We start from the raw sequence: 14869 nt of genomic DNA, 5'->3' as shown, positions 1-14869 counted from the left end.
GTAAGAGCTTTGAGTGTAAGCATTCATGGTTGAATATCAGGGAGTTTCCACAGCATAAGTTGCTATAATTGGAGTGTTGAATCACCAACATTATTGACACAGATTCAACAAAACTACTTCAATCCCATGGGTCCGAACTTCGAAGCATATACAGTTGTCCAATTTCATCGCAAGAACAAACACTACTGAAACCAAGAGCCCACCTCAATACATTCGTAATCAGAATTTAAACTGTCTTAAAAGAATAATAGCGTCACGATCCTTTTGGTTCTATTCATGATATGTTGTACCACACCAAACCGGACAGTACCAATACCGTACCAGTTCGGTACCGGTGGCGTACCGACCCTCGGTATGCCAAAAAAATTTCTTACCATACCGTACCTATACTAGTGTGGCACCAGTATGAAATCCGGTACCGATACGGCGAATCTTGATTCAATCCTAGAATCTTCATTGAAAATTTATGTCTGATTATTTGGTAATGACCCATCTCTTCTATACAGATTAGGTTTCTGACATGGACTGATCCTAACCAAGCTTGCCCTAGCTCTAAAATGAATGTCTTTGAAGACTTCATACTGCAGAGAGAAACATTTAGCCAATAAGAACACATTTTGAAAGCTATGTTAAGGCTATGTTATTAGACAAACTCCAAAGAACTGAAAATATTTCTAGATAAGAGACATCGCCATTCACAAACTCATGAACCCTGCCATTCACCTCAACTACACTCCTTCCAACTTCCTTCTTCATCCCTCTAGCACACATCAACTTCCTTATCCTCCACACATCATCCCACATTCCCTCTTCCGCATAGATATTGGATAAAAGCACATAAACCCCACTGTCATCTGCTCCAAGATTCTTGAGCTGCTCAACCGAAACTTCAGCCAGATCAACACATCGATGTGTCCGACAAGCTGCAAGAAGGGATCCCCACAACGTCAAAGTAGGCTTCATCGGCATTGTCTCTATGACATTTCTAGCTTCATGCAACCTTCCGGCACGCCCAAGGAGATCCACTATGCAACCATAGTGTTCAGCCTTAGGAGTTATCCCGAAATCGCTCCTCATCCTATCAAATATCTCCCATCCCTTTGCAACTAAACCAGCATGAGTGCATGCTGTCAATACAGCAAGAAAAGTGAGATCATCCATTAATGTTCCTTCCTTCTCCATTTGATCGAAAAGCTCCACTGCTTCTGCTTCATAGCCATTAGCCCCAAGTCCGACAATCATTACATTCCAGGTAACAATGCTCCTCTCACGCATGCTGTCAAAAAGCCTCCTCGCAAGGTCCAAGCTCCCACATTTCATGTACATATCTATCAGGGCAGTTTGGACTACAACATCAAACAAGATTCTGTTCTTTTTCAGATAGAAGTGGACCCATCGACCCTGATCGAGAGCGCCCAACTGGGCACATGCTGAAATCACACCAACAGCACTAATCTTATCAGGCTTCATACCATGGCGAAGCATTTGCTGAAATATGTTCAAAGCTTCCTTGGAGTCTCCATGGCGAATATAGCCATCAATGAGGATACTCCACGAGATCACATTCCTCTCGGGCATCGCTTCAAAGAGTTCTCGGGCTGGACCCATCATACCAAGACCAGAGTACCCATCAATCATGGAATTCCAACAGACCAAATCCCTATCAGGCATCGCATCAAACAACTCCCGAGCACGACGGACATCCCCTATTTTCTTTCCATAGCCATCGATTAAGATAGCCCAAGAGAAGGCATCCCTCTCCGGCATTGCATCAAAAAGCTTCTGGGCTTCGCCCATCTTCCCACACATACTGTAACCAGCAATCATGGAGTTCCATGATACCAAATCTCTCGACCGGAAACCATCAAAAAGCATCATACCCAATTCAACGTCTCCACTCCTGCAATACATGCTGATCAAACCATTCCTCACGAACAAATCCTCATGAAATCCTCTCTTGACGACCTCCCCGTGGACCACCACCCCTTCTCGACGGCCAGGCCTCGAAGCACAGGCCTTGAGAACAAACGGATAGGTGTAATTATCTGTAAAAATCCCACTTTTACGCATCTGGGAGAAGAAAAGGAGTGCGCGGAGGGGGTTTGAGGTCTGCGAATGGAACCTGATGATGGTATTCCAGAAGAAGGTGTTGGGGTGATGGACTTGGGAAAAGATGAGCTCAGCGTAGGCTGCTGTGAGATGGATGGAAGAAGGGTTGGAGAGCTCGCAGGCGGCGAAAAGGAGACGGCTTGCTACGAAGGAGTCGGACATTAGGGCTCTGCAGATCAATTGGGCGTGAATTTGGAAAATTTGAGAGGCGGTCCTGGCATTTTGGAGCAGGGAGAGGAATGGGTTTTGCGAGAGGAGCTTGAAGAAAGAAGTGGTGGCCATGGCTTTGGAAGGGAGGAGCCACCATTGGGGGTGGGTTGGAAGGAAGAAGCCCTATTTACTTGACATTCTAATTGGAGCTGATGAGGAGAGTGAAAAAAAAAAGAGGATGGGAGAATGGCGTGGGAAAGGAGTCTTTGTACAAATATACCACAGTCGAGGAACATGGGGGTAGGATTTCCTACCTTTATAAAAATAAATTATACTCGTATAAAAAAAATATATCCGTATAAAAAAATAGATAATATATCAATCCATCAGCAATTGCTAAAGATGCAACTCACCACCTAGACAAGAAGAGCAGAAAACAATCTCCCTTCAATCATATACTAAGATGGAAAAGCTCAAGATTTGATAACCATCTTTCGCAAAGTAGGCTCATTAAATTTGCATCAAAATCCGCATTAAGCATACGTGAATCTCCTGAAACTGCAGCTGCATCCAATCTTATCAAACACCTTTCTAGATACAAATTCATAATCTTCAACGTTTAAGGAGGGGTGCAAAAAATAGTTAAAAGCACTTCGTGAGCATGAAAGTTTGCTGTGCTACTCTCATCGCAACAAGGCTCATGCGGTGTTAGCATATATTAGTAGCCATGTTTAAAAGAAAATAAAAGCATGTTACACTTTGAAAAATATAATTCAACATGACACTGCTTGATTCCGGCACCTGAAGAGATAAAATCAACGTATCAACGTTCAGAGTCCCAAGAAAAAATAAGCAATGCCATATTAGAAAGGATGCATACCAGAATTATGTATGGTGTAGGCACATAGTTCGAGAGGAGTACAAAGGCTGAGAAGTACATTTCGCATGGGAATGGTCCAAATAGTAGATACAATTATTCTCTTCTATTTACTTCATCATCCACAGGTATGACCAAGCTAATGACAATATTCCCTTTAACACCTAATTCAACCATAATAACCACCACCCTCAAAAAGTGGAAGAAGATAGACAGATTTTCCGCTTTCCATTCACTAGATAAAAATCCCAGAACAAGTGATTAACGCCACAAATTACAAAAATAAAAAAGGAGAAGAAGAAGAAACCTAAAGATGATACGTTTTCCACTCCACATTAGTCTTACAGGAGGAAGACAAGGAAGATAGGTTGAAAAAAAATGGAGCTTTTAGCTATCATCGTCAGCCGGGGCAGACTTGGAGGAGCCGCCGGTCTTCTTGGGAAGGAGAAGGTTGTGGATGTTGGGCATCACACCGCCGTTGGCAATGGTGACGGTCCCCAGGAGCTTCGAGAGTTCCTCGTCGTTCCTCACTGCCAATTGGATGTGCCTCGGGACTATCCTAGTCTTCTTGTTGTCCCTCGCCGCGTTTCCAGCGAGCTCCAAGACCTATTCACAAGCGGAAAGCGAAAAATGGATGATTAATTCCCTGAACTACCCCAAAAATATTGAAGCTATCCCTAAAATACACAGAGCAAAAGGTCTGAAGGACAAAAAAGATAGAGGAGAACAAGAGATTAAAAGAATTTATTGCTACAGATGCCTTAAATAGCAAGAGAAAGAGAGAAATATCGAAAAAATTAGCAACAAAAACATGGAAAGTGTAAATCAAAAATTAGCAATTTAAAAAAAATAAAGACGAGATTTTTTAATTATAATTATAAAATTTATCGAATCAACAATATCGATATTGCTCAGATTTGATAGACTAGGAAAACAAAAAAAATGAATTACAAAGATAATAAAGGAAAGTTCGAGAATTTTGGTGTACCAGAACAAACTCCAGAGAATCAGACCCCGTAAGAGTAAAAGGTCATCAAATGTAATCACAAACAGTAAAGAAAACAACGACATAACCAAATCCCCAAAAGAAATTATATGAAATAAAAACATATAAAACTGCACAAAGAATGAAAACAAGAAAATCAAAAGAGTACCAAATTCAAAAAAACCAGATCGGAGAAAGAAACCCCGATAACTAGAACGGATCCGCACCTCGGCAGCAAGGTACTCAAGGACGGCGGCAAGATAGACGGGGGCGCCGGCGCCGACGCGCTCGGCGTACTTGCCGGCCTTGAGGAATCGGGCGATCCTACCGACGGGGAACTGGAGCCCCGCCTTGCTGCTCCTCGACATCGCCTTCTTCGAGGCGCCGGAACCGATAGCCTTCCCCCTTCCGGCCATGGTGATCGAAATCTAGAGCTAGGGTTTGGAGGAGGAGATTGCGATGAGGTTTCGGACGGGAAGGACGACCCTTTATTATCCTCCAGTAGTTGGCTTGTGGGAGGTATTAGGTGGGATTCGCTTCAATTTATATAGCCGTCAGAGGAGAGGTTTGACCGGCCCAATGAGGGAAGAGCACCCGGATCCCCATCCACAGCCATTGAATGGGATTCGTTTGAACGGCCGGATGTTTGACGGTAGAGCTCTCCAAGCCTGTCTTGGGTGTTCCGGAGAATTACTCTAGTTACACCCGCTTTTGATACACCCACATAACTATGTCCCATGTTATGCGTGGGGCCCGCCTGTCATGAATGGGTGTGGTGAGGAGCGTTCTTTTTTTTAGCGAAGTTGTTGCACTAAAACTCCATTTGGCTCACGAAAAAAGAAAGAAAAAAAATATAGTCAACAAAAAAAATAAAGAGATACATCTTGTTTGGTTGGAATTTTTAAAAAAGAAAAACAAAAAAATTGTATTTTTATGAAAATATGATTCCCACATGTAATAAAAAAATCTTTTCCATAAAAACATAAAAAAGTTACTTTTCTATGAGCCAAAAATCGAAACATTTTTATTTTTTTTCCAAAAAAGTCCTACAGCATTAAAGACCTAATTTTTATTAAGAATATAATAGACATTACATATAACTTTTCCAGAAAAGTGGATGGTTAACTAAATATTAGCACTCTGTTTCATGGTCAACCAAATATGCCAAAAGTACTTTTCTAAACATTATCTTCACAGACATATATTTCTCAGAAATCATATTCCTATAAGAAAAAATACTTATCGCGAACCAAACGAGCCTTAAGCATTGTGTATACTTGAATAAGCATAATGTAGTTTAATAATTATTTAATTAATTCAGCTTCAGTTGTCTTTCACGACTAGCTCCAAGCACATCTTATGTGGTCAAGTTTCAATTTGGAAGACGAGGGGTCTTCGGCAATGGACCAAAGTAGGCCCTTTTGTCTTGTATCAGCCATTCTTAGTCTATCATGTCCCCTTAAATCATATTCATCATGGGCAAGTGTTCCCACATGTAATAGGACCAAGGCTATCGAAGAACACTGATTGGTCCTTTGTAACAATCAATGTATGATCTCTCTTGTATTAATAGTCATAGAACTAGAGTTCGGATTATCTGTGGTGTGGCTTTTACACTACAGCTACAGTAGATAGCTCTTTTATCACCTATTTTGGAGATAGGCGGCTCCCATTTATCTTGAGAACATATCTAAACATTTTTCAATACAAGTGGGGATAAAAGAGAGTCGTTCCTCTCCAAAATAGATGATATAATGGCTATCTATAATAGTACCAAACTTTGTAGCATAAAAGTCACACAGCAAGATCTCTGGAACAGGCCCACTTCTCCCCATTCACCTGAGCGTTGTTGCTTGGAGAGAATGTTGAAGATACTCATACTTTCACCTGGAAAGTCAAAAAAAGTACGAAAAATTACAACACACTACTTCATGGTCATACGAGAAGCCAGCAATGTATGACTTGACCATCAGACACCGTACTATTCTAAAATGAGATATTATAAACAAACAGAAGCATAAACTTAGCTTGCAAACCCTTTCTACCCACATTGAGTTGATCTTTAGTGAATGGTTAAACAAACTTGGACAAAGTTCCGAAACTTTAATAAATGGCTCTCAAGCTAATGTCAGCATGTTAACATTTATATTTGAATCCTATATAAGACAATTTTGGAAAGAAAAGGGCATAAAATAAAACTTGAAGGATTAGTCTATAGCAACAAAGCTCATGATAGTATAAAGAGCTTGTGACTTTTGAAGGAAGTGGTAGTACAATATCTTCTAAGGTCTTTGGGCACTTTGCAAGAACAAATCCTATGTTAAGTTTAGCAATGGTTGGTCAATCAGTTAAAGCATTGCCTCCCTCCATAGAAGATACAAGGAGCATACTTTGATTGCATCATCACTCTTAGCTGGAACAGCACTCATAAGGTTGCCTTTTTTTTTATGAAATATAAAAGCAGAAATGTTTTCTATTGTATTTTGGAATGTCTCGGAAGGCAGCACTAATATGGTTAGAACAAATTTAATGTTTAGAGAGCTACATCACCTTCCTAGCTTCCCTCCTTCCCTTTCTGGGCCTTGACATACAAGACAAGATAATCTTGTTATTCTGATTCTAACACCTACTGATTTTGTAAGTATAAGAACATCTAAGGTTTGGATATACTGAGTAGGAGAAGCTGCTTCAGAGTGGGCAACAGGGAGAACAAAAACCGATGCTAAGAGCAAGACATTGGACATGTTGATGGCAGCTTTTTTTCTTTTCTTTTTCAAACAAAAATTAACTGCGATGCCTCTCCAAATAGATGTTACAGAGATCAACAGGCAAAATTCAGTATGACTGGAAGCAAGGAAGCCAGGAATTTTCTTCTTCACACACACACACAGCATGATATGGGCAAAATATATCAGAATGGCAACATAAAGAAGGATTAGATGCTCTCTAATCCAAGACATAGAAGGTAGCAGTGTTCATGGTTTATAGAGCATATAGAACAGTTTGATGTGGATCACTTCCAAACATCATGTATACTGGGTAAAATGTCTACATAGATCACATGAAATTAGGTAACATGTAAGAAAGATGAAACTAAGCAGATCCCTTTTCTTGTTGAGGGGAACTGAGAAGCTTAGAATTTCACGAAAGAATATGAAAGGGCAACAATCAAATTCATTTATATCCAATACAAGAGCTCATGGAGATTATAAAAGGGCAGTAATCAAACATATGGGTGCCTATATATATACAGTGCAAGATCTAGACACAGAGAGTTGAATTAGAAGTTTCATGGAGTCCAAGATGACAGAGCTATATCCATTTTTCCTTTTGATAGGAAACATCTTCTTCCCCATGATAATACAGCAACATGAATTGTTTTCAGTTTACAAACCCCCCAAGATTTGAGGACGAAATCACCCCACTCAGTCTGAGGAATCAAACTCACATTTATGGTAAGACTGTAATGTCAGTATTGATAAACATTATTCGCATTTCACGTGGTCAGAGCAAAAAGAAGAATCCCTCGGAAAATAATTAGTTTTTACCGCTCTTTAAACAACAAATAAGTGTTATCTAGATTGCAATTCAAAAGAATTAGCAGATAATATACTGTAAGTTACCTCATACCGGTGTCAGGGACTAAAGACCTCCAGTCCCAACTGGTAGTGTTCTTTATCCACAAGACATTGCATCCCTTGCAACTGACAGTCACCAGTAATCCCCACAAGAACAAGTTCCGTTTCTGAAATAGTGGAACCGGCTTGCATCCCTCACGACAATCTCCCTTTTCGTAACCACTGTTATAAGCTTAATTACACTATGGCAATCAGTGCAGACTCGATGGCCTTGGATGATTTGCAGGGGAGTCGAATCTGGTGTACTGATGAGCCCAAAAGCAATTGCTAACTTCTCGCTGTGATAATTAGAAATCTGCTGCTCGTGCTCTCCCACATCAGGAAGCAAAGGTTTATTACCATCAGGAACATAACCAAGTTCAACTATCTCTTCCATCAGGGCATCTAATCTTCTATAGATTTCAACACTTTGTTGATGAGATCTATCTCCAAAAAGAAACAGGTGAACCTGTCTCTTAATCTCAATCCAACTGCAAGCAGGAAGTAATCTCAAACCCTTTCTTTGTAAGGCTTCCAAAACCCTTGCCGCGTCATCCACTCTCCCAGAACTGTTGTATATATTGAGAAGGACAATATAATTACTTAATTTTTCAGGTTCCATCCCAAAAAGCTTTTCTGCTGCAAATTTCCCGAGCTCTAGATTCTTGTGAATTCTACAGGCTGTAAGCAATGCCGCCCACATGTTTTTCGTGGGGCTAAAAGGAGCACTCTTTATCATAGCAAATGCTTCATCCAATAGGCCTTCTCGGCCCAACAACTCAATCATACAGGCATAGTGCATTGCCCGTGGCTTCATCCTCGGGTCTCTACCCATCAACTCAAAAATCTCTGTCCCTTTATCTAACAAACCAGAACAGCTACATGCACCTAAGACTGCAAGAAAGGTAACATGATTCGGAATCATACCTTCCTTGACCATGCTCTCAAACATCTCAACAGCCTTGTGTCCCATGCCTTGCTTAGCATACCCACCTATCAAAGCATTCCAAGAAATAACATTCTTGCGAGGCATCATGTCAAACACATTCCTTGCATCTTCCATCCTGCCCCATTTGCAGTAGAAATCCACCAGAGTTGTGTTTGCAATGATATCCAGCCCAAACCCATTCCGTACTAGACCTGCATGAGCTTGCTTTGCATGCTCCAACGAACCTAACCGGGCGCATATTCTGATGACAATTGAATACGTGAAGTGATCCATCTTGACACCGGAACTTTGCATCTCATAGTACATATCCAGAGCCTTCTCACTGTATCCATGAAGAGCATACCCCGCCATAATTGAGTTCCATCCAACAATAGTCTTCTCGGGCATCTCATCAAAGACCCACTGAGCTTCTTCGATGCACCCACACTTACTATACATGTCAATGAGTGAACATGAAATGAAGGTATTCCCATACAATCCCATCTTCAGAACACAGGAATGCAGCTGCCCACCAACAAATGCAGACCCCAAACCAGCAGATGCCCGAATGACGGTCGCAAACATGCGTGGCCCAGCATCTGATAGCTCCCGCCACATCAAAAAGAAGAGATCAAACGCCTCTTCATAAGATCCAGAGTCGACAAGTCCTGTTATCATGGTGTTTAACGACACAATATTCCTTTCGGGCATTTCATCAAACAACCGTCGAGCATCAGCCAACATGCCGCATTTCAAGTGCATCAGAAGCACCCTGTTCCTCATATACTGATCAAATTCAAACCCGGATTCGATCATATGACGGAACACCGTCTTGACTGCTCCGACCGACCTCAAATTAACGCATGCATTCACCAGCGAATCGTAAGTGCTGGCATCGATGACAAAGCCGCTCTTTGACCGCAAGATTTCGAACAATTCAAGGGCTTCTTCGTACCTTTTGAAGAAGACCAGCTTCTCGATTTGACCGCAGAGGCCCGAGGCGCCAGGGGGAGCGAAGTGGGCATCATAGGAATAAGATTGTGGGTCGGGTTTCTCGACGACCGGTTGAGGGTTTCGCCTGGGTTTCGGCTTAAGACCTTGCTCCGGCCCGGAGGAACACTTGACAGCAGAAGATAAGAACTCTTTCCTGGAGAAAAGGATATCAAATCCATGAAAAGATTTGATCCTTTTGTGCTTCAGGAATCCAATCGAGGAACAGGGGAAGCTAGAAGAATCGCTCTGGATTCTACGATCCGAGGTCAGGTGGCAGATACTAGGAGGGAAGTTAACTTCCATTGGAAAAATAAAGAGGAAGAGATGACTGCCTCAGGAGATTCTTGGAGAGGGGAAGGTGATGGAAAAGAGAGATCAGGGGATGGAAAAGTGGCTCCTTTTCTTCTCATTTGGAGGTTTTGCCGAGCATCGAGAGCTCCGCCTCGATAGATCGGGGTGAGCTGGATTTTTGGTGGTTCGCGTTGGTTTTTTACTACTTGATGAAAGATCCGGGGAACCGTGGGCTGGCTAGGCTGATGGGCTTTGGACTACTCTTTCTTTCATAGTCTAGGTTAAGACTTAAGAACAAGAGGCAGTCCACTCGACAACCTGACCTCGTTTAATGTTTACCAAAACAAAAATATAGCCTGACTTAATGCATTTAATTTACCAATCCACCTGGCTTAATGCAGCTACAACCTAGACTCACATAAAACTGCTAAGCAAGATGCGTTGTCTCGGTATTGAAGTCTGTATTGGTGTTAGCTTATTATTGTATTGATACATCCAATACCGGTCCAGACGGCTAATGCATTAGGGTTGTTGCCAACCTGCGAACGGCCAATGTTACCATCGTTACACTGGGCTTATCCTTTTCAGAAACCTTATTTTAAACCCCCCCTCATCCTCTGCGATGGACCATCGTCGAGCCCTCTCCTTCCTTTACTCCCTTTCTTCTTCTTCTCCAGTGGCTGGTGTGCCACCCCGACCGAGTACCACTGCCCGAAGCCCCTCTTTCTCTTTCTATTTTTCTGTGTGCTCTATTTCACTGTTCCGAGCTTCATCACCCTTCTTCCGTCGGAATCCATCACTGCCGACAGAGATCCTCCATCAATATTGCTCGTCGTTGAGTCCCTCACCCCCTCTTGCTTCCTTCTTGGCCGAGGGAGTTGCCACTTAAGGCAACTAGGGGCTCTATCCTTTTTTTTTTCCTCCTCTGTTTCCACTTATGCATGACCGAACCACTATGGCATCTTGCCGACGACTGTGCCACTACGCCTCAGGCCGCGCTACAGCCAAGCCATGAGCCACTTTCCCCCTTCTCTCTATATTTTTAATTGAGCGCAATAAGGAACCTTTGTTCATCCTCATTTTGGGCCTAGAGGAAAAAGAATGATTTTCTTCCCTATTTGTAAATTCCTCTTTTCTAGCCCATGGGTCAGATGTAGTGACGATTTATTTATCATGCTTAGACCCACTTTGGGGTGTTATGTTACTTACTAGGCTAGTATAGCTCATTATTTCTTCTCTCTATTTTTCGGATCCAGATTCATAATTGCTTGTGACTTGAGAGAGTGCGCTAGATCTTTGAATATATTCACAGTGATTGAAGTTCTAGTTAGACTATTTAGATTAGTTATAACATTTTTTTATTTGAATATGTTGCCGGGGTGAAAATCCCGCCGCAGACCCGAGGCAACCTTGAGTTGCTCCTGAGCCTCCAACAGTTGCTTCTCGAGGGTGACGAAGCCGAGTGCCCGCTCTTCGGCCACCTGGAGCCTCATCTCGAGGTCCCTGGTCGTCCTCCCCGCCGCAGCCTGACCTCCCTCCTCTACTGCCTTCAGTTGGCTCTCGGCCCTCGCCAGAAGCCTCGCCTGTTCCTCGTAGCACTCCTCCAGGCGGATCATGTACTGGGCGAGCTAAGAGATAGGAAAAACGAGGGCGTCAGGCGGGGATCAACAGAGCCTATAAATGGTGAAAGCGACCAAAAGAACACTCGCCGACATGAGACAGACGCAGCTGGCAGCCCCAACGTCAGGGACCCTCATCTCCCGGACCTGCCTGCGGTCCTTCTCCAGCAGCACCGTCTCGATAAGGTTTCGGGCGCCGGCGAAAGTGAAGGCCGACCCCGACTTCTCCCCGGAGTCGGACGGTGGTTCTGCAGCCTTACCCTTGCCCATCGCTTGGGGAAGAGTCATGCTGACCATGCTCGGGGCGGGGACCGCCCCTGGAATTGACAGGGTCCCGCTCGGCCGGGGCCTCGGCGCGTCCCTCCTCGTATCATCCGGAGCCGACCGAGTCGAAGGCTGGGCTGGGGACCGATCACGTCCGACCCGTCCATCTCGGGCGCGCCCGGGTGATGCCTCCGGAGAAACGGTAGTCTCGGCATCGGAGGGCTGATACAGCGTCAACTCCCGGTCCGCGCCCGCGGCGTCCCCCTGATCGGTGGGTCCGGACCCGTCTGTCGGCGTCGGAGTCGCCTGCCGGCGGGACTTCTTCGCCGGTGGGGCCCCGCTCGGAGGAGCTCGTTTCTTCCTCCGGACTGCTTCCAGTAGGGACGTCCTACCAACAGCCGTTGCCTTGTCCGACCGCATGACGTCGTCGATCTCTGCAAAAAGGACGAGGTGGTCGGAGGTTGAGAAACTGAAGGAAAGAACGAGACGAAAGAGGAGAAAAGAGCTAAAAAAGAAATGGTGGCGGGCTCACGGTCAGCGGGGATCGAGCTCAGACCGACGTTCACCAAGGTATCCTCGGAAATAAGGCGAGCCACCGGGGGGAGCCGGCCCTCGGCAACCAACCCCTTCAAGACGGCGACGCCATCGGATTCCTCCCTCGACAACCTCGATAGGCCAATCGGGGACTTCATCGGCGTCTCCCAGGTTGCCCTGATTCCCCAAGAGGGATCTGCGTCAACGAAAAAGAAGCGCCCCTTCCAGCCGTGAATGGAGGTAGGAGCCTCCTTGACGAGGCCGCACCCTCGCCGCGCCGCAAAGCACCACCACCCTTTGTCCTGGGGGTGGCCGCTCAGGCCGTAGCATTCCCAAAAGACATTCAGGGTGGCGGAAACCTCGTGCATGCGGCAGAGAACCTGAAAGGCCGTCAGGGCGCGCCATGAGTTCGGCACCAGTTGCGTCGGCGCCACTCTTAAACCCCGAAGCACCTGAACGACTAAGTCCGAAGGGGAAAAGCGGAACCCGGCCTGAAGAATGCCCTCATTGATGGCAACCTTCCCTGGAGGAGGATGGGACATCCTCTCCTCAGGCCCCGGGAGCGTAACATTGCAGGCCTCGGGAAGGTGGTATCGAGCCACGAACCTATCTAGGTCTTCGGCGACCAGCTCCGACTTAATGCGGTCTGCTCTCACTTCGCCCATCCCTAATGGCCAGTGAATCTACGGTCAGGACGGGGTCAAGAAGGGGGAAAGGACCGGAACGACTGGAGTACACTAATACAAAAGGAGAAAGTATGGAGAGCCTTAAATTAAAGAATGGGGCAACTCACCGGAAGAGAAGGAAGAACGGCTCCGAGAGCGTCAAAGGAGGAGCAAGCGAACAGTCCGACGGCAATGACGGCAGCGCAAAGGAGAAACTCGAAGATGTCTGTAAAGAGAAAGACGGACGGAGGAGGGCCCCCGGTTAAATAGGCGGAAAGGTGGGTGACGCCACGGTGACGCCAGAGGACGCCTGGCTGCCGAAGGGTCGCTCGCGCCCCAAGGGCGAATCGACGCCATTAAGGAAGGATGTCCGCCGAAATCCTCAGACTACCAGGTCAGCAACAACCGCCATACGCCATAAAGAAGGTGGGGAGCTCGAAGCGCGCGCGCCTCTCCGAGGGATGGCGGCAATCACGAAGCATCACTCCCTTCACCCGTTCCCCTTCTGGTTCCAGGCTCGGAAGTGGAGGGCTACTGTTACGGGGGAACTTAGCCACCATGCCCCACGTGACCGGCACGCGCGCCCAGGAAGACTACGGCAGCCCCTTGATCCAGCAATCCGACCCCGAGTCGGACATCTTCGTCTCCGCAGCCCGACCCCGAGTCGGCTGCCCCTTGATTCAGCAATCCGACCCCGAGTCGGACATCTTCGGCTCCGCAGCCCGACCCCGAGTCGGCAGCCCCTTGATCCAGCAATCCGACCCCGAGTCGGACATCTTCGTCTCCGCAGCCCGACCCCGAGTCGGACATCTCTCGACAACGACAGGCTATTCCCCAGAGGCACGCCGCAGCCTCCTGCTCCACTACTCCCTGCAACGGTTGTATCTGGCGCTGCTCCACGATCCCCTGTAACGGCCGTACAAGGCGGAGCTCCACTACGCCCTGTCATGTCCGTACCCAGCGCTGCCCCACGACGCCCTGTAACGGCCGTGTCAGTGGCAGCTCCATCGTGCCCCACGATGACGAACCCCCCTGAAAGACCCCCCAGCCTGGTATATATGCGGCTGGGGGGAGAAGGGGGGGTAAGCGAGAACTTCCAGAGCATTCTCTTACTTGCTACTATTATCTCTCCTTCTCCTCCAATCTCCTCTGACTTGATCGTCGGAGGGCCCCTACTACCCCAGTGGTGGTGCGAGGCTTGCTTGCAGGTTTCCCGGTGGAAGGTGGAGCGCAATCAACGCCAACCAAGGTAACTCAAACGGAACCCCGTTCACACCGCTGTGCCAATCGTTCTCGGTTTGGACCACCAGCAACAGAATAAATGGCAAGCATATGTTGACTTATGTCACTTTGGAACAATTGATTATAAGAATTATTTGTATAAGATCTTGATTAAATTAATTTTCAAAAATCATTATTGTTTTGATATGATCTTTAGCCTTGAATGCTTGTATGGTCCGCTATGCAGGTATGCAGCATCTGTTATATTCTAGGTTTAGGGCATGACAAGTACACTATCTGATTCGGTATAATATAACATATCTGGCTGCTAAAGAACCTATTTTCACGTATATGAGGTAACATGTTACTCATGTCAAACTTAATTACCCATGTCCTATTGACATGTTAGATATGTTTGATAGATTAAGAATATCATCGCGTACAAGACCCAACTCAATTTATTTTATTCATTTGCCAAACAATTACGTGGATCAGGGCATGCTACGTGTTTAAATGAATGAATCAGGTTTAGCTTTTAATTTCTAGCCCATTTACTAGATGAAAAAGGGCAGGTATTGCTATTTTTCTTAGACGTGAATGTCTCAAATTAACATAA

At 45.5% G+C, this 14869-nt stretch overlaps 2 protein-coding genes and 1 pseudogene across 3 annotated transcripts; all 3 read right to left on the bottom strand.

Annotated features, from left to right (window-relative positions):
- Positions 1–484: 484 nt before the first annotated feature.
- Positions 485–2541, bottom strand: LOC120112703 (pentatricopeptide repeat-containing protein At1g09190 pseudogene; annotated as a pseudogene).
- Positions 2542–3335: 794 nt separating this feature from the next.
- Positions 3336–4664, bottom strand: LOC103703548 (putative histone H2A.2). The gene is made up of 2 exons (XM_008786436.5): positions 4349–4664; positions 3336–3742 (listed from the first exon to the last, which is right to left on the bottom strand). The coding sequence occupies exons 1-2, from the start codon at positions 4535–4537 to the stop codon at positions 3524–3526; spliced, it is 408 nt and encodes a 135-aa protein (XP_008784658.3). The 5' UTR covers positions 4538–4664; the 3' UTR covers positions 3336–3523.
- Positions 4665–5634: 970 nt separating this feature from the next.
- On the bottom strand, positions 5635–10202 carry EMB3141 (Pentatricopeptide repeat (PPR-like) superfamily protein). 2 transcript variants are annotated; one of them, XM_039132257.3, is made up of 2 exons: positions 7745–10202; positions 5635–6008 (listed from the first exon to the last, which is right to left on the bottom strand). In XM_039132257.3, the coding sequence occupies exon 1, from the start codon at positions 9960–9962 to the stop codon at positions 7833–7835; it is 2130 nt and encodes a 709-aa protein (XP_038988185.3). In that variant the 5' UTR covers positions 9963–10202; the 3' UTR covers positions 5635–6008; positions 7745–7832. The 2 variants fall into 2 exon arrangements, with proteins under 2 accessions (XP_038988185.3, XP_038988186.3); XM_039132258.3 differs by having other exon boundaries at positions 7752–10122.
- Between the last annotated feature and the right edge of the window lie 4667 nt (positions 10203–14869).

The sequence above is a fragment of the Phoenix dactylifera genome, chromosome 14, assembly GCF_051530095.1.
Source record: "Phoenix dactylifera cultivar Ajwa chromosome 14, Ajwa_hap1_PhDact_Kaust_v1.1, whole genome shotgun sequence".
In the NCBI taxonomy this organism is placed as follows: domain Eukaryota; kingdom Viridiplantae; phylum Streptophyta; class Magnoliopsida; order Arecales; family Arecaceae; genus Phoenix; species Phoenix dactylifera.
The sequence above is the reverse complement of the archived record's forward strand: the minus strand, read 5'-3'. Positions and strand labels throughout refer to the sequence as shown.